Below are 19,354 nucleotides of genomic sequence, written 5' to 3'. Positions count from 1 at the left end.
ATGATGTTGAGTCCGTGCGATATGATGGTGTTGGCCAGGGGGGGAACATGTACGTGTTGAAGAGGGAAGGGCTTGGGGGGCGCAGCGGATGTTGATCATGGGTTCCGAGGTGAACGGTAGGTGACAGATTCTCTGGGTTCTTCCGGTGAGGTATGAGGAGATCCGTTTGAGGGCATCTCCCTGGATTCCGATCCACCTTTATAGCACCGCGACTGTAGAGACATTCTCTATCACACAAACGGCTCAGATTGTAAGTTTCTCTCTATAAACATTAATACCAGATAGTATGTCAGTTTGACAGTACCTTAAATTAATCATACACTTCATGTGTGTTCGGGTGTTGAGATGTTAATCAATCTGAATTTTGCTCGTCGTCAATGTGATGAAGTAGAGCTGCACACCAAATCAGTGAAACATGAATATATTTATTGTAGTTCGATGGGAAACATGAAACATCCAAGCCACCACATCCGCCAGCTTCCAACTGACCTTTCCTGTTTCTTCTGTACCTACATTCTGCATTTTAAGAATCCTTACATATCTACATTCTCAAAATCCTCACCACTCTATGACTCATTGCAACCAGTCTACATATAAGGATACCTCACATTCTCCACCAGATTTATGAGACTGATCCTAGATTAGCCACCTGAGTTGACTTAATGCCTTGGTGGGGCCAGAGAAGCCGCATCCAGCAGACTTTCCAGCTCATCTGAAACATTACGTAGGGTGGAAGACTGTTGGTTGTGTGGGCAGGGATTTGTTTTTATCAGATTAACCATTACTCTCTGCTTTTAAAATGGACCCTGAGTGAGACAGGCAGCTAAAGAAAACTTGGGTGGGAGAGAGATGGCGGTAGAGAACAAGACAGGGTGCAAGATATAGTGTGTGAGAGGGAGAAAGACCAAGCCAAAAAAGGAACAGCAAAGGGCGGGAAAGGGCATGGACACATTTTAGGATTTGCCAGGTAATTTGTGCTACCAAAAGCTTGCCTTTTATTACCCCTGACCTTGCCTCTGCAAACTCTGGTCTCAAAAGATTATTAAGGCAACAACAGGTAAAGAAATGAAAAAACTCAAAAGAGCCCTGCTTACTTCCTGTACTTTCCGCTACTTGTCTGGAAGAAGGGTACAATCCTATGTTGTTATCAGTAGTCATATGGTGTGTGTAATGTCACAATCTTTAGTCCTGCCATTTTGGTGAATCTCACTCTATGGTAACTGGTAAGAGGGTACAGTAAAAAAGTGAGAAACAGGCTTTGTTGGGAAAGAAATAAGGAGAGGCTAACGAACAGCAATCAGTGAGACAGAGGGTGAAGCATAGAAAAAGTGGCTACACAATAGTAGAGGATACAGCATTGATAAGAAGGAGGAGCGTGATCCATTCTGTGGCTGAAACTGATCTGCCGTGGCTGAGCTGGTGAGCACTCTTCTGCTTTACAATTTGCATCGGAGGATCTTCTGTTCATCGGTGATGAGCCACAGCAGGCCCAGGTCGTATGACACGTGTCTGAACTTATGGCATTTGTACTGCACTAGGCTCCAGAATGTTCCAATCGGGTTGCTTGCACTTATCCCATTCCTAAAATAAAGATGAGAAGATTTTTATTGGGAATTGTCAGCTGCCACAGGTTTAAAGAATTAAAATCTGCCAGATAGTGGAGTTGCTGCTTTACTAGCAGAAAGAAAACTGGCACATCAAATAAAATTCTCATGTGGTGCACTTTGTGAGCAGAACCGTCTGAAAGCGCATGGGTTCAGTGCCTTAAAATGAAGTGGGCAGGGTCTGCTGGCTGGTAAGGGGATGTATAGTAATGCAAGGTATCCCACACTGCATCTCACTCTCCCCATAGTGGCCATGTGAGCAAAGGTACTGACAGTTTTTCCTGTCCCTGTATCACAGACAAGCCATGTTCTATGTGTTGGAAAGTGCGTTATTAGTAGTGGTAAATATGCATCTACCTCTAGCAATAAGGCCACTAACACAGTCTAGGGCTCAGTACAGGTCTCAATAAATTATTCCCATGCTCAACGCTGGGCAGCTTGGCTGCGAGCAGGCAGTCTTAACTTAGGAGACAGGTCTGTAAAGCATAACACCAATTCAATAAATAACTAAGAGATAACACACAATAAAAATCCCACACAATGTATAAAAATAGAAAATATTTGTATGTTTAAAATGACACCAAAACGAAAAAAATTGAATGTAGGGATCCAGAGATTTTAATTTTTAAAGATTTAGCACTATATAGCACTTAGAAACCTATAGCGCCACTCCGGGACATCTGGTCATGGTTGACCGGGACAAAGTCAAAGTGTAAAGCCAACCGCTTTGGAGCCCTGCTTGGATACCCCTCGTGGTAGGCCTCAGTCTAAATTGTACCTTCGGATTTAGAAGCTTTTCTGGAGCATTATTGCCGTGGTCCCTCAATGCTCTTCACCAGTCCTAATTCGATGAGGGATTGCCGGCTTGCTTTCCTGGGAACTCCCAGTCAAACTTTGGAAGTTGAACCTCCAGAGCTTTTCAGCAGGATGAATCAGCAGGGCGGCGTGGTTGAAGATCGTTGGCTTGGCTCTCGCGGTTGAGTCGGTCCCCTTATGGAGCTTGTTTCCAAAGTTGATCCAAACTTCTCCAAACTTCTGAAACTTCTTGCTGGGGGTCTAAAGTGTCCAAAACACAATCCATGGGTCTGGAGTCTCCAAGATGTTCCTTGAAAGGTTGGGACCACAATTCTCACAATGCACTTGGACAAAACCCTCAAAAATCCACTGGATGCTCTCCAGGCATGGGATTCCTGGTGGTGATGGTCCAGGTGAGCTCTGTTAACCTGTAGCTCGCAGGGAGTCCACTCTTTGTTCCTCTTGGACAAAGGTACATCCAAAGGGCTGTAGTTCCAGATAATGCAGCAAGCACAGTCCGTAAGAATGCAGGGCCCGATGGTGCAAATCAAGTTTCCAGCCTGGTAAACCTTCTTATCTTAGTTTCAAGCAGTAGATCTGAGAGACTGTGCGCCTCTCACATATTTATTCAACGTTCTCTGGGATCAAGCAGGAGAGTACTCCTATCCAATGAGGTTCAGGGCAACACCTCCAGAGCATGACCACTCCCTCTAAAGTGTAGCATAATATTCTTCCAAAGAGCACTATTCTTACAAAATTCAGTATGGCTAGAATCTCCGCAGAGGAGCAGGAACTAGTTAAAATAACCTCCAGTATGGCTCATTTCTATAGCTCTCTTCCCCCTACCATTTGCAAGTTCCTGCCTTACGCCTGCCATCTGGCTGGGTCAGAGGGCTGGGGGGTAGATGAGCTTTCCTGTCTGTCCTATCTCTCCTTTGAAGCTCATGCTTTACAACCCCTCCCCCCTGCTCTGGCATTCCTGTGTAGCGGAGCTCTCTCCAACAGATAGCCTCTCTGGGTTGAGCCACTTATCACTTCATCAAAGCAACCTGGCTAATCCAGTTAACTCTGAGCAATCAGGGATGAACACAGCAAGGCTTAATTTTGACTCACAGACAAGAGAATCTTAACTTCTTTTCTGTATATTTTAGGATAAATGAAACAATAGCATATTCTTGGATTTATCAATACCATTATCCTAAGTCCTTGAACGATATTTTATTTGATTCCTAACACTAGCTATGCGTTCATAAACTACTGCAATGTTATTCCATGAGCCTAGGGATCTACAATGGGTAAATTGATATGTGCAATTTCTCTAACACCAGGGCTCATAAAACATCTTTTATAAGGACCATGCTTATAGCTACCTGCCCCTCCCCGACCCCTGGGATGTCTATGGTAGACTTTAGGGGTCCTGAATATTCACAAATAGTAAAGATAATTACTCCACAGTGCTCCTAGCACTAAAGTAGATTTTGGGAAGCACTTTACTTCAATGAAGAAAGAGGCACGTGCAATTTCTTTATCCGCAGGGCATATAAAACATAACTTGTAAGGACCCTCGTTATAATTGGGACATCGAGGGGAGACCTTGGGGATACATACTATGCCAAAATATTGTAGATTATCACTCTTTAAGTGCCCATACCACCATAGTCGAGTTTAGGCACAATTTATATTTAATAGCAGTGCTGCAACACAGGGCTGCTTTTAAAATGGCTCTCAACAGTGCACACATGCAAGTACAGCAAAGGCTGCTGGCCTCTAAACTGCCATGCCCAATTGTGTACTAGGTGCATGAAGGTAGTTTTAATCCACATGCTCTATTATGCACAAGGGACTTTTTGGGGTAGCTTATGCCAATCATAGGTACACCCTAACACCTAATGTACACTAATACAAGTGTGTTTTCACTGAGTGTTCTCAACAAAGCCCTAGCCCTGCTTAGAGCAGAGCCTAGAGCACTCCGAGTCAGAAAACCAGCATCTCAGGGTCTCAAATGGGGAAAAAGTGGAGGCACACTGCTAACAGGTCCTGATTTCCGACACTTTGAATATGTAAAAACATATTTCTGAATATCCAAGAGTAAACTTATGTTTGGGTTCACTGTCTTTTCTTGTGCACAAAATGATTCACCCTATCTGTCCATATGTGCAAAGCACCTAGGCATGTCGTCTTATATGTCCCACTCTCTTCATTCTCTCTAAATTGGAGGATTCCTGCAGATGACATTGAAAGTAGCTGCTGTTTTGAAAACCTATCATCTGAGTTGCCCATTGCTACACATTTCTAAGAGAAAGTTGGAAGAACAAAGCCTGTGGAGAGAAATGGTACCCAGATAATAAAAAGAAGGTCCTAGAACATGATTAAGGCTGGATGAAGCAAAATAATCTGCTTGAATGTTGGGCCAGCAACCATCCAATGTCATATTTTCCCTAGGAAAACTAATATTGGTTTTACAGTACAATTATTCTGAGATGAAGTTAAAAATATAAAATAATTAAACACAGTTTTATAATCTCAGTGGTAAAATACAGAGTGATCAAGTTATTATTTTGTTTTTTTCATTGCTATTTTACAAATATACAACCAGAATGCAAAACGACATAAGAAACACCAACATAAAAAAAAACCCAGCCCCTCACAGAGAATACATGTTCAATTCAATAAAGAAAGTGCTTATAACATGATTTCTTAAATTCATAAACAATGTTTGACAAATAAATTTGGATATAGTTAATTATGTCGAAGCGCCTTTCCTCTAGTGGATCACCATACGATTATCATAAAGTGACAAGTGCCTAATAATGAAAAAAGAAAAGATTTCCCATCTAATGGCAATCTAGATAGAAGAACATACCCAATAAGCAACCTCCCTTGCCCCAAAAAAGTGCCATGTGCTTTTGTATCCACAAATAAGCCAAGGGTACTCGGAGTGGGTGGGGGCGTGGCCAGCTGAGCTGCGAAATGGCCGCTAGCTAGGCGAGCTCCGCTGGCCGAGACAACATCCTTGCTTAATCCGTACAAGTGGCGAGCACTTACTGTGCTAAAATTCTTCCAAACACAGCCCAAGGTGTGCGACGAGCCAACTCCCGGCGCTGGGTGTGCTCTTGCGGTGGAGGTGTGTGTCCCGTTCTGGTGCTGCCAGGAGCTGATCGCCAGAAGAGTGAGTGGGTGGGCGGCTGTGGTGAAAATTGAGACCACGGCGCCACCGGGGAGATAGGCCGTGACCTCCAGAAGAAACTGTCGGCAGAGGGCAGATCGCTCTTTTGAGGCTGCCTGGAGGCTGGTGGTCCCTGCTCCTGTCGACGACTGCTCCGAGGCGCCTTCCCGGGCGAGTGCCTAGACGGTGAGGAGTCGGCGAGGGGAGGCGGACCCTGAGGTCGGGGAGGCGATTTGCGGATGCTCCACGTGGACCCAACTTCCTGGGAAGACGGTGTGGCTTCCGAAGAACTACTAGGAGGTGGCCGCTGCATAGGAGGAACTGGGATGGTCTTGGCCTGTGGTGCGCGAAGCTAGAATGCGACTGTTGTTAAACCTCATGCCGGCACCAGTGAGACCTAGCGCGACAGGAGTGCAGGTGTGGGCATTTTGACTTTGCTTGCCACCTGGGGTACCCCTTGGAGAGTGGACATAAACGCTCATGCTGCATACAACGGCCTGCATTCACCACCCTCTACGTTGTTGCTGAGACTGGACTTCCGGCCTTATTTGTGCCACGTGGCCTCGCCGCTACCCACCCCAGCAAATACGGTGCCTCCACAAACGCAGCGGGTGAGGCGAAGCACCAAGGGGTGGTGAGTTATGATTGTTGGATGTTAAGCTACCCCCTGCTGACTCACATAGCTGCGGCACTGGTGTGTCGGTTGTGGCCCGTGGCGCCAGTGCGTGTGGATCTGGATGTTGGGACTGGTGGCGCATTGGCTGTGGATGTGGGGCGGACTGTCCTGGGATGGCGACCCCGACACTTTCCCTATGCTCTCCATATAAATTGTATATCTCTCCCCCCCCCCCCGGGTAATTGCTGAAACTTATCACTGGGTGGTATCCGTTCCAGGTGGATTCCACGCAGCCGCCTCAGTCGCCGAACTGTTGTCACTGCAGAGTCTGAGAGGGTATCCTTCTCAAGAGAGGGGAGACGTGCCTGTCGCTTGCCTGGTAGCCCGATCAACTTCACTTACTGCGAAACTCGAGTGCCGGCCCTCCGTCACACCCTTATTCGGAGAACGGATACTTGGCGGGTATACCCGGATTGGTCATCACCCGCTTGCATTGTGATTGACTGACGTGTGGGCAAGCAAGACGCAAAATAGCCGAAACTGACCTTTGACCAGCGGTGCACCACGCATCTCACTGAGCATGACTCAGGGATGGGTGCGGAGCGCCCGCCAGACCCCCACACGGAAGACCAGGGGGAAGATTTACGTACCCTCATGCTGGAAATGCGGTCCAGTCTCCGTAACATTGATACTAAACTGGACGCGCTGACCTCTCAATTGGACGCCGTCAAATCACAAGTGGGAACACATGAGGCTAGACTGGATGTGCTGGAGAACCGAGTCTCGGATTTCCAAGACTTCCAGATGGAGACAAAGGAACAGCTCCTCCAGATGGACAAAGTGCTTGGCATAATTCACGCCAAAAACGAGGATTTGGAGGCCCGGACCTGCCGAAGTAACCTCCGTATCACTGGGGTATCGGAGACAACAGCAATTGCAAAGATGGAGACCTATGTTGCGGACATGCTCCACGAATTGTTCGACCCCGACCTATCTCACGTCTTCGCAGTGGAGAGAGCGCATCGTGCTCTAGGCCCTAAGCCACCTGTCGGCGCTACCCTCAGACCTATTTTGGCCAAAATCCTGAATTATCAAGATCGGGACACAGTCCTGCGCCTCGCCCGGGGCAGAGGAACAATTGCATATGGAGGCAACAACATCTCCTTTTACCCGGACTTTACGCCAGCTGTACAGGCGGCTCAGCGGGAGTTCCTCCAGGCTAAGGGTCTACTCCTGCAGGCCCAGTTTCCATATGCACTTCTTTATCCCGCCAAACTCAAGGTCACTTACGAAGGGTCTGCTCATTTCTTCATAGACGCTAAATCTGCTCTTAAATTTGCGAAGCATATTGGCGGTAAGGTGCCCAATCCACGTCACAGAGGGCCGGCATCTGAGGAGCACAATTTAAGTGACAATGATTGAAACATGCCGTCGGCCCGAACTTTTCTGAGTTTGCGCTGAGATGACCCCAGTTGGCAGGGTTTGGTTTCTGTTTGCCGGAACTAGGAGATGGGGCTTATCTCTGTGCCTGCTATATTAGTTATGTAATCTGCTACACAGTCGTACATGTTCATTGGGTCTATATGTGATGCACCTGTCTATGAATTAGATTGCCTTTCACTATGCTTAACTAATTTTTTTTTCTTTATATAGCCTTGTTTTTGCGGGTCAGCTACACACCCTCTTTATGGACTTTGGTGGGTTTGGGTGTTTTGGTTCATAATTTCATAAGACACTGGGGAAGACTTGCTGAAATGTTCTTGGAAGACCTGAGTACTTGGGGGAGTATGCCGTTGGTACTACGCCCCCATGGGAGAGCTCCCACTAGTAACTGTAGCTGTTACGATGTTTGGGATGGGGTTTCTGCAACCTGATTGGGGGGTAGGAGTGGTTGGAGGGTTGGGGGGTGGGGTTGTTCTGTTGTTTGACAGAACTTTTCTATCTATTATTCTTGTTGACTGCCATGTGGGAACATATCTGACGTTGTGTTGGGCTCCTTTTGTCTCACTGCACTATATACACATGTATATCCTATGACTTCTTTAAATTTACTCACCTGGAACATTTGTGGGATAAATGATGGTAGGAAAGCCAAATTAGTGCACTCCTATTTACTTTGACACCACATTGATGTCTGCATGTTGCAAGAGACACATCGTAGTTTTCCATCATCTCCTAGATTGAGACATAGCAAATGGGGTTCGATTTACTCCTCTATTTAATCAAATTACTCTAGAGGGGTGGCTGTGCTGATCAGATGAGGCCTTGACTGGAAAGCTGGTGCGATACAACAAGACCCAGATGGTAGATACACGATTATTCAAGGTTCATTGGGTGGCAATCCACTGGTGTTGGTTGTGGTATATGGCCCAAACACTGACTCCCCCGACTTTTTTCGATCTATATGGGCGAAGGTGAAAGCAACGAAATGTGACACCATTATTTGGGGAGGGGACTTCAATGCCATTCTTGATGACGTATTGGACAGGAAGGGGGTGTCGAGAACATTACACCCTTTGGTCAGTGCTACATTACAAGCTATACTGTCCGACGGGGACTTGGTGGACATTTAGAGGCGTACACACCCAGCTGTTCAGGAAGGGACCTGTATCTCAGAATATCATAAAGCGTGGTCAAGATTAGATTACTGGTTAGTGTCCCGGGACGTGGCTACGTGGGTAGGGGAGGTCCTATATCTTCCCAGGTCATTATCGGATCACGCTCCCTGTCTTTTGTGCTTGGAATTACCTAACTCCATTCCGCGGATGTATACTTGGCGGCTGCCACAGGAAGCCCTCCTTGACAATGCTTTCAAGGGAGAGATTAGAGGAGACATAAAAGAATACTTTTCCCTGAATGAGGGCTCTGTGGACACTATGGCCACCCTGTGGGAAGCCTTTAAAACTGTGGTAAGAGGGCACTGTATAGCCCGACAAGCGGGGGTGTTGAAGGCTATCCGGGGGACCCTTGCCACACTTGAAAAACAGATTAGGGAACTTGAATCACAATTTTATTCCTCTGGGAATTCCCACACGTTGGCAACGTTGAAGGAAAAGCTGCTTGAATTTGAGGAGGAGGCCCACAGGGAAGTCAAGTGCCTAGGCAAGCACGCCCGGCTCGACGATACAGAGAGGGTGATAGGCCTGGACGGACAATAGCAGCAATGCTCCTCGCCCCACGATCTACTGCTTACATAACTGAATTGAAGACTGCTGACCAATCGGTCATCAGGGGGCAGACAGCTATATTGGATGAGTTCTCGAGTTTTTACTCTAAGCTCTATACACAGTGCGATAGTCACGAAAGCCTATTGCCTTTCCTTGACTAACTGGAATTGCTCTGGTTGAGTGACAGACACAGGGAATATCTAGATTTCCCATTTACGGTGGAAGATGTGGCACAGGTCATAAAAAGCTTACCTTCCAACAAGGCCCCTGGCTCTGACAACCACCTTTTATAAAACCTATGTTGAGGAACTAGCTCCCCAGCTGTTTGAGCTCTTTGTTGAAGTCTGTGAAATGGGCATCCTCCCCTCATCTATGCGTGAGGCAATAATAATCACCCTATTAAAACCTGCAAAGCCGGAAGATGAGTAGGACTCCTATAGGCCACTCTCTCTAATCAACGTAGACGCAAAAATCTTTGCAAAACTGATTGCTAATAGGCTGCAACCTCTGCTCCCCCGGTTGCTCGTCCTGAACAATCAGGCTTTATTCCTGGAAGAGCAACATCCCAGAATCTCAGGACTTTGTTTTCGGTGTTACATTATTTGCATCCCGAGGTTCAAGCGGCAGTTGTTTTTTTAGACGCCACGAAGGCGTTTGATACTATGGAGAGGCAATACCTGTTTGAAATTCTGGGTCGTATGGGCTTCAGTCCGTTATTCATCAACCTAATCCGCCTCCTCTACATGCAGCCGCTGGCGCACATGAGGGTGAATGGCCTCCGCTCGGAACCTTTTAAAATATCACGGGGTACGAGGTAGGGATGCCCGCTGTCACCTCTACTCTTTGTGATTGCGATGGAGCCATTTGCAGAGCGTATCCGGCAACATCATACCGCTAAAGGAATAGGCTTCTGTGCCCGTAGTCTTTTAATTTTATTATATGCCGATGACGTTACTTTATATGTGTCTGATCCGTCATCAAACCTGGATCCGTTATTGAGAGAATTTGTTAAATTTGGTGGCCTCTCCGGTATCTCGATCAATTGGGCTAAGTCTGTCATTTTCCCTCAGATGGATGGTACTGTCCAGGGCCCCTCAGAGTTCCCTCTTAATTGGACGGCAGAACACGTGAAGTATTTAGGCATTTGCATTAGCAGGGACATGCAGGTCCTATGGAATATGAATTATGTCCGCGCCATGACCTGGCTAGAAGACAAGATCACTGAATGGGCTGGGCTCCCGCTCTCTCTGGCCTGGAGAATAGCACTGGTAAAAATGGTGGTGCTACCCAAATTCCTGTATTTATTTGTTAATCTCCCCTTGGTCCTTACACAAGCCTTTTTTTAAACCTTGCGATCCCTGCTGATCTCCCTGGTATGGGCGGGTGGACAGGCGAGAATTTCATGGGATCTATTAACACTTCCTTTGAGCCAGGGGGGACTGGGAGCTCCAGACATGCAATTGTATGCATGGAGTGCACAAGCTCAGTTTTTACACTACTGGGTGCATCCTACTCCTTTTCAGCCCCATGTGGCGGTGGAGGAAGCTGTTGCAGCCCCCCTCCCCTTGTGGGTTGCCCTGTTTCAGACGTACAAACGCCCTAGGGACGATATTGACACCGTAGAAACCCTACGCTGGGCCTGAGACGAGAGCTGGCGCTCCCATTCTATATGCCCGGCTATGCCCCTGGCAAACAATCCAATGCTGTTCCCCGCAGGTGGTGGAATTGGAAAAGAATTGGCACACAAAATGAGGCTGCACACTTTTGAAGACCTTTACCCAGAGGGATCGTTTCGATCCCCTCTGACAGCTGGTGGGGATGGGCAGGTGTCATTTTATGAATTGTTTGCCCTTCATAAACTTAAGACAGTGTGCAGGTCTATACATAACACTTTTCCGGATGCCCCACCCACTCTAAACGCTCTAGAAAACGTGCTCAAATCAGCTTCCCCTTGCCGCCTCATCACCAGGATCTATAATCACATGCAGACATCAGCACTGCTGATGACACCTCGAGCATTGTTGGTGTGGAATGTGGACCTCCAACCACCGCTTACAGAAGACCAATGGTTGTACTGCTGCAACCAACTTACGGCACTCTCCCCCAATTACAAACTCCGCATAATCTATTTTAAATTCCTGCATAGATTTTACAGGATACCTACCAGTCTACACCGTATAGGTCTCCGAGACAATGACAGCTGGTGGAGGTGTGGTATTGCTTCTGCTGGTTTCTTACACATTGCATGGGATTGCCCGAGATTGGAAAGGTACTGGTTTGATGTTTTTAATGTAATACACCAAATAACTGGGTTGACCGGAGATCCCACTCCTATACAGGGACTGCTGGGGTATGTTAAGGACACACCTGTTCAGTTCAGAAAACTGCACGCCTTATTGCTCCTTTTTGCTAAAAGACGGGTCGCCATTCATTGGGGTAGCAGGAGGGTTCCCACTAAAGCTAATTGGATAAAAGATGTAACGTTTGGCCACTCGCAATTGACCACCTACTGGGAGATGATGCCTTCCGCATCTAGGCCCAAGTATATTTGGGAACCATTTGTGACGTGGGCTCGTGAACATCAAGAGATGACTGTAGATGCAGGGTCACAGGAGTTGCCTTGAAGGCATATGGGATGAGACATGTGGCTGTACACTGTTACAGAGACTTTCCTGTGTCTCTCTTTTTTTTATCTCTTGTTTTATTCTTTATATTCCTGAATATGGCTATACTGTGCCCAACAGCGAGCTACTGTGTCGTACTGTAGATTTTATTCTTCATAATGGAAATACATATTTTTTTTCTTCTTCTTCTTTTGTACTTGCTACGAGGTCTATACAAAGGAGCACCTATATATATGTGTATAATTGTGAATCACATGATGGTAGTCTGGATTATTCACTTTGTATTACTCAAGCAACTGTCTGGCTGTTTGTTGGAATGTTTGTTTCGTATCACGAAATGCCAATAAATAAAAAAAAAAAAAATTAAAAGGGTACTCGTAGTGCGTTTTATTATTTCCCCCTCTTGCATGGCCAAGTAGTTAACCCAATAGGTCAAGCAGTCCCAGATCCTCAATCTCTTTTTCCTGGTTCGAACTCCCTTCTTTGCGTAAACTGCTTTTTCCAGGTTGTGTGTAGATAGCAACCGAGCCAACCATTGGTGAAAGGAAGGAAGGTTAGCCAGGCAGAAGCAACGCAGAGCCGAAAGATAGCCATGGCAATAAAAATCAAAGCCCACCCTCATTTCGCCAGACAGTGTCTTGTACCCCCAACAATATCACAGAAGGGGTTAGAGTTAAATTCAAGGACAATGTATCTCTATAATAACTATAGATTTCCTCTAACACCAACGAGAGGGCACCACAGGTGGCAAACATATGAAATATGTCTGCTCGATAAAGAGAATATCATGGGCATCGAGTACCTTTACCGTCCGCCCATTTAGAGATCCTATTTGGAGTGTAGTATAAAAAAAAGCAAGTTTTATAAAACTGAGCCTGAAGATTTGCAGATAACAAACAGATTGTACCAATTCGGGGATGTTTAATATCAATCAATTTTTCAATAATTTCACTCTTAGCAAAGCCGGCAGGACCCACCCCCCCCCCCCCCCTTACGATGTATAAAATTCCTAATTTGAAGATATTAAAAACATTCCTTGTGGCTAAGATCCAAAATACTTCTAAAATCGCTAAATTGAATAATATCTGATGAAGAGAAAAAGACCCCAAGTTTGTTTATTTCGGCTTTAATCCATGTTGCCATATAATAATCCCCATAAATCTCAGGAAAATTTTCAGTATTACTCAAAGGGGTATAGAAATTCAAGCTACCAATGCCCAGGAGTCTGAGTACTGAGGTAAATACCTAATAAGCTCCCATAAGGGTCTTGAATCTCACCTTTTTGTAATACCCCAGTTCCAATTGCCGCCATAAACAGCCCCGAGCGTTCTTGCAATAAGACTGCACAATGCTGCAAGGTAGTCCCCCAGTAATGCAATTTTAAGTTGGGAAGGGCCCACAACCCCTCCTCCTATGTTTTGGAAGTGACACAAATTAATTTTGTAGACCTTCTGGGCTGAGAGTAGGCCCAAAGAAATTGAGAAAAGAGATCAGCAAATTTCTTCAACCATGGGTTCGAGAATTTTATTGGTATAGCTCTAAAAAAAGAATAACATTTTGGAAAGAATATAATTTTAATGGCGTTACACCTAACTACAAGAGAAAGGTGTAAATGATTCAACCTATACAGTGATCCTATAATCCTATTGGCTAGAGTGGCAAGATTTTCATCAAGAATCATATCGGTATTAGCCGCTATATTTACACGAAGGTACCCTGGATTTTTCATCCACTGCGGTCCACCCACGATATTTTTCTTTTTATCGTTATTTAAGGAATACCTCAACACATTCCCAAACTGTTTGGGCCTCTGCTTCAACTGCCTTGATTGAAGTTTCCAGGTTTGGAGAAACCAATGCAATGTCGTCAGCATAGGTCATGATTTTCGTGTCGTAGCCTTGCATAAGTATTGGGCGAATAATCATATTGGTTTCTAGTCTCCTGATGAAAGGATCAATGTACATCGCGAAAAGTAAAGGGGAACAGGGACAACTCTGCCGAGTCCCCTGTGAGATCTGAAATTGTTCAGTCATTCAATACACTGGCTGGGGGATTTAACAAATAATGCCTGTATAGCCTGTGTAAAGCCAGAGCCTATCCCCATTCTCTGCATGACAGTCCAAGGATAAAACCAGGAGACCCTATCGAAAGCCTTTTCAGCATCAAGCAGAATCAAGGCCATAGGGTCTCCTGTAACCTGAGTTGCATATAACAGAGAGATGGCTCTTCTCATATGATCTATTGTGTCTCTCCCAGGTATAAACCCATGCTGCCATTTGGAAACTAATTTGCCAATCACCTGCGACAAGCGTGAGGCTCGTATTTTTGATAAGATTTTGGAGTCCCCATTGATTAGAGTAATCGGGCGATATGAGCCAAGCCCCAGAATAAGTCTGGAATACAAAACTTTTAGCAAGCGACCAAGAGTTGAGGGGGGGGGACCTTTAAAAATTTGCTCAAAGAGGGTTTTTATAAACTCCTTGAGTTGGCCTGAGAATATTTTTTGGAATTCAGTAGGTATGAGATCTATGGGGGCCTCCGCCTCTGGTAGGCTGGTTATAGCAATACAAATCTCCCAAGAGGGGAGCCCTTCAAGTAGCTCTTGTTCCTCCCCAGTCAATTGAATCAGCAAAGTTGAACCCAGATACTCATCCATAGCCTTCTGCATAGAGTGAGAATCCCGATCTGTGCTCTCGGTATATAATGCCTGGAAATATTTTTTAAAAGATACCCTTATCCTATCAGGCTCCGTTACCACCCCATCTATTGGATCCCTAATAGACTGTATCTCTTTGTTTGTGGTTTGCTGCCTTGTTCTCATTGCCAGGTCATGTCCTCTTTTTACGCTACATTCACAGGCTTTTTCCCTAGAAGCAGCCAGTTTGGATGCTGCTTTCTTAGCGAAAATGTCCCTAATTGCTGCCTTGACGGTCACCACCTCCATTTGGGCTGTATCCACTTCTTTCCCGTGCTGGACTGCAATTATAAGCTTCTCTTCTACCTTAGCCAAATTCTTTTGAAATTCCTGTCTTAAGCATTTTTCATTATTTGCCAGCTTTAAGGAAAATTAAAGGGTTTCCCCCGAATACATGCCTTAAGAGTATCCCACACCACGCCTATTGGTGCAGTGCCGACATTCCTAGCCAAACATTCTGGGATCCACCCCTTCATATATTTACAATAATCCTCATTGTACAGCAAAGCTCTTTCAAAGCTCCAGGTAGAGACCCTCTTTGTTAACCCTTTCCCTTTAATCTCCAAAATTAATGGATTATAATCAGACAAACTCCGAGGGTGAACCTCTATAAAAGCATCCTGCATTAAAAAACAGGATACAAAAAAGTAATCTAGATGGGCATGAGACTGGTGTGGACCGGAATAATATTTATACCTGTGCTCAACTGGCTTCAAGCGTGACCATACATCAATAATCCCATGGTCATAGCTAAAATTCCTAAGAGCTTGTAATACCTTTGTTTCTCTTCCTGTGTATCTCTGATATTCATCCATGACCCAATTACAAGGTAAATTAATATTCAGATCTCCGCACATAACAATTGGAATAGGACAGTGCACTGGCTCATTTGATAGCCAATCAAAAACCCCAGGGTTATCAGCAACACTGCTGTGCTCATAAGGTAAAAGGGGCATAAGCTAAAGACCAGCATTGGGTAATGACACACCTTCCATGTGGATCCACCCGAGTTTGCTTAAACTGTTTAAAATTATTATGCACTAGAATTGCCACCCCACGCTTGTGTACACTTTGAGATGTCCCCTCAAATTAAACTATAACCCAGAGTTTTTAACACATCCTTCTGTGTCTCTTCAATATAGGTCTCTTGTAGGCAGACAATATCCTCACACAAGAGTTGCAACCCTTGAGAGACTCTCTGTCTTTTCTGAGCATCATTTAGTCCACAAATATTAAGGGTGGCAGTCCACAGCTTCCCCTTTCCTAGCATTAGAAGGACCTGAAGTGATCAAGTTAGAAGACAACAAATGTATGCACTAGGGTGAAGATTGAGTGGATGCAGGGATGATGATCAGCATAATCCTTGAAGATTGGTGGAGTGATACACATGGGACTATTTCACACTCGAGGACCAGCCATGAGTTATAATCCTTAACATAGACTCTGCGGTCTTGCGAAAACATTCAATGTCTACCATAAAGTACTTTTGCCGGCAGTAAAATGTAAAAAGATAAAAGGCAAGAAAGAAGCAAAGGGCCACAAATTAATCTCACAAATATTGGCAATGGTAACCAACATAATAATTTACCAGCTGCCAAGCAGAAGAGAGAAATTCACAAGTTATCACACAGATTGGACTTCATTTTGAAGAAGTGAAATTCCTTTACATAATGCTCCAATGTTTACTCGTGACTCTGATGTCGACAATTACCGGTTCCTAAACTGTGTAGACCACAGGTGCTCAATGTAAACCAGAGGTATCAACTGGGGGTCATCTAGGGAAGGAAAACATGGAAGAGACAATTCCAGACAGTTTTCTGGTCTAGTGTAGATGTCTGTGGTCCAGAAATGTTGTAAAAGGGTCACCATTTGCAAGGTAACCAAAACTAGTCAGACATCAAAACCATGTGTAAAAATATGGGAGGGACCCCACTGCCCAAGAGACAGGGTACCACAAATATGTAAAAAGAGAAATTCTCTTGGGTATGTATAGCCACCTAGACCACAATCGTGTCAAGTTCACTCAAAACATGTCAACAAACAAACTCAACTAGGGGTCTGAAACACCCAAAACAATAGCCACATATCTCTCAAAGATAAAGTAACAAAAAGGAGTAAAAATTGAAGTTTTAGTTTATTAATAACGATATATCCACATATCCGCAATTATATAACAGAGTGCATACAGACAATCAATAAAAAATGTAAAGACATCAACAATATCTAAAAAATATATAGTTAGAGAGCAAGAGTACGATGTGAAATCGATATATTCATCACAGAATGGTGTAATTCCAGTAAAAATCAATATGTATGTGTCACAGGTCTATTCATAGTACAGTAGATCCAAATATGAGACAGTTTCTGGATATTAGACCAATTCTGAGTAGTACAGGCGTCGACGCGTTTCGGTGGTAAATTCTAATTAAGATTCCACCTTCCTCAGGACAAAGATAAAAACTCTCCAAATTTTCTAAACAATTAAAAACCCCTATTGCGGGTGTAGTCCATTTGAAAAAACAGATATGTAAATATTATCTCTTCCGAGTGTGTTCTTAATGAAGTACTTTGAAGTCCCTGTTTGTTGAGACTCTAGGGATCTCAATTATTGCACATAAGTGCGGAATATAGGGAACTCAGCCTGATAGAATCCAGCCCCACCGGATTAATTTATAAAATCCGCATGAATACTGCAGGATTATCAGTGGCCAACGTGCGCTCCTCGTTGGAAATGTGCTTCCAACTTGCACCTTCATAGAGTAGCGGTGTCTAATCGTGGTGAGGCGTTATCTGGTCCTCTGAGATATCGTGCTGTCTCCCCGTGTTACTCGTACCCGGGTGAGTAACCCATCATATTGACACATACATATTGATTTTTACTGGAATTACACCATTCTGTGATGAATATATCGATTTCACATCGTACTCTTGCCCTCTAACTATATATTTTTTAGATATTGTTGATGTCTTTACATTTTTTATTGATTGTCTGTATGCACTCTGTTATATAATTGCAGATATGTGGATATATCGTTATTAATAAACTAAAACTTCAATTTTTACTCCTTTTTGTTACTTTATCTTTGAGAGATATGCGGCTATTGTTTTGGGTGTTTCAGACCCCTAGTTGAGTTTGTTTGTTGACATGTTTTGAGTGAACTTGACACGATTGTGGTCTAGGTGGCTATACATACCCAAGAGAATTTCTCTTTTTACAGACATCAAAACCACCCTTGGGAGAGTACGAATTGCTTTGGTTGGAACCTCTAGCGGCTGCCTTCAAAAGGCAGGATTGAGGGTGACCAATTGTCTTGTGTGATGGAGACCGGTGTCGTGTGTGTCACAGTCATGGCCCATGCGGTCTCAGTTTGGCACTCATTGAGCTCTCTGTGGCCTTGCCCAGGAAATATAACACTATAAAGATGCTTGAATACAATACATATTATGTTGACATTTTCATGCCAGGACCCTGTCACCAAGAGACCTGGCAGTCGGGACAACCAACCTGTGCAGTGTCCCAAAAAGGCAAAGTGTCCCTGCATGGGAGAGGAGGGCAGTACCATAACCTGCACACCATATGCAATGTCTGTGAATTCCCAATATGTATCCCAATAATTAACAACACCTAAAAGCCAAATATATTTAAACAACAAACCGATTAATGACATAACATTCCTAGTTGTCCCTGTTAGAGTGGTATGGGTAATGTGATATGTACTCCCATCTATAAGATGATTTACAGCATAAATAAATGTGTCGCTTTCATTAAGGGTGAGGTCATAAGCATTGCATCTGTTGTGAAAGTCATGGTTTGCCTTGTTGTTGCTTAAGTTATGGATTGCACACCTAACCATACCTTGAGCATTTCACAGTTTTTATAGCAATGGTGGACTTTATTACCTGGTTACCTTTTATGTTTCCTATACATGTACGTGCATTATATTGCATGGTTACCCTTTGTTTCCTATATATAAGACCTGGTCAACAGAAATGAGTGGAAGTGCCCTCCACCTATGCAAAGTAAGAACTGGATGTATGAATGTTGCACCATCAGCAACCTCAGAACGAGATTATACGAATGAAATGTAAATACATAAAATTCATTTTTTAACCGATAAACGGTTGTGTTTAGAAAGAAGGTTTGAACTAAGTATAACGGCGGTAAAAAAATTAATCTATCAACCAATTTTTAAAACCACACCCATTTCTTTTTTTTTTCAATAAGGGACGAGTGTTTCCTCCCTCTGAATGGGGAATGTGAGTTACATAAAACAAAATTTCACAGACTTTACGATGGCAGAAGATGTTTGGGCAATTCTCGCTTGACATTCCAACCACCAGACATGTCAGTGGTCTCATTTCAAAGGCCTGCAGTGCCCGATGAGTGCGGTAATCCTGTTACTGGCTGCACTGAGAATTACGAAGTCTACTGTGTTATCACAGACCTCTCACGGTTCCAAACAGCTGAAATCAGTGGGAGAAACTGCAGTAGAGAATGGGAATTAGACCCAGAATTATTCACTTTACCAATGTTATTTTAGGCATTTTGCGATGCAGCACGCGCAAAGGAATTTGTTTTATTTATTTAAATGTGTACTTACCTCCGTTCATCCATATTCCGGTACTTACATTTCCATCCCACCCTGCCACTCCCCCTCCCCACCTCACCGCCCCACGGAACTCCCTC

At 44.4% G+C, this 19,354-nt stretch overlaps 1 protein-coding gene across 1 annotated transcript in view; it reads right to left on the bottom strand.

Annotated features, from left to right (window-relative positions):
• Positions 1-405: 405 nt before the first annotated feature.
• LOC146866709 (fish-egg lectin-like) overlaps positions 406-19,354 on the bottom strand; it is a 132,504-nt gene continuing 113,555 nt past the window's right edge. The window contains exon 4 of the mRNA XM_085614485.1: positions 406-1,581. Within this exon, the coding sequence (XP_085470611.1) occupies positions 1,437-1,581 (145 nt within the window). The 3' untranslated portion in view covers positions 406-1,436. The remainder of the gene's footprint in view (positions 1,582-19,354) is intronic.

This window comes from Triturus cristatus, chromosome 1_2, assembly GCF_964204655.1.
Source record: "Triturus cristatus chromosome 1_2, aTriCri1.1, whole genome shotgun sequence".
In the NCBI taxonomy this organism is placed as follows: Eukaryota; Metazoa; Chordata; class Amphibia; order Caudata; family Salamandridae; genus Triturus; species Triturus cristatus.
This window is presented reverse-complemented; position numbering and strand designations above follow the sequence as displayed.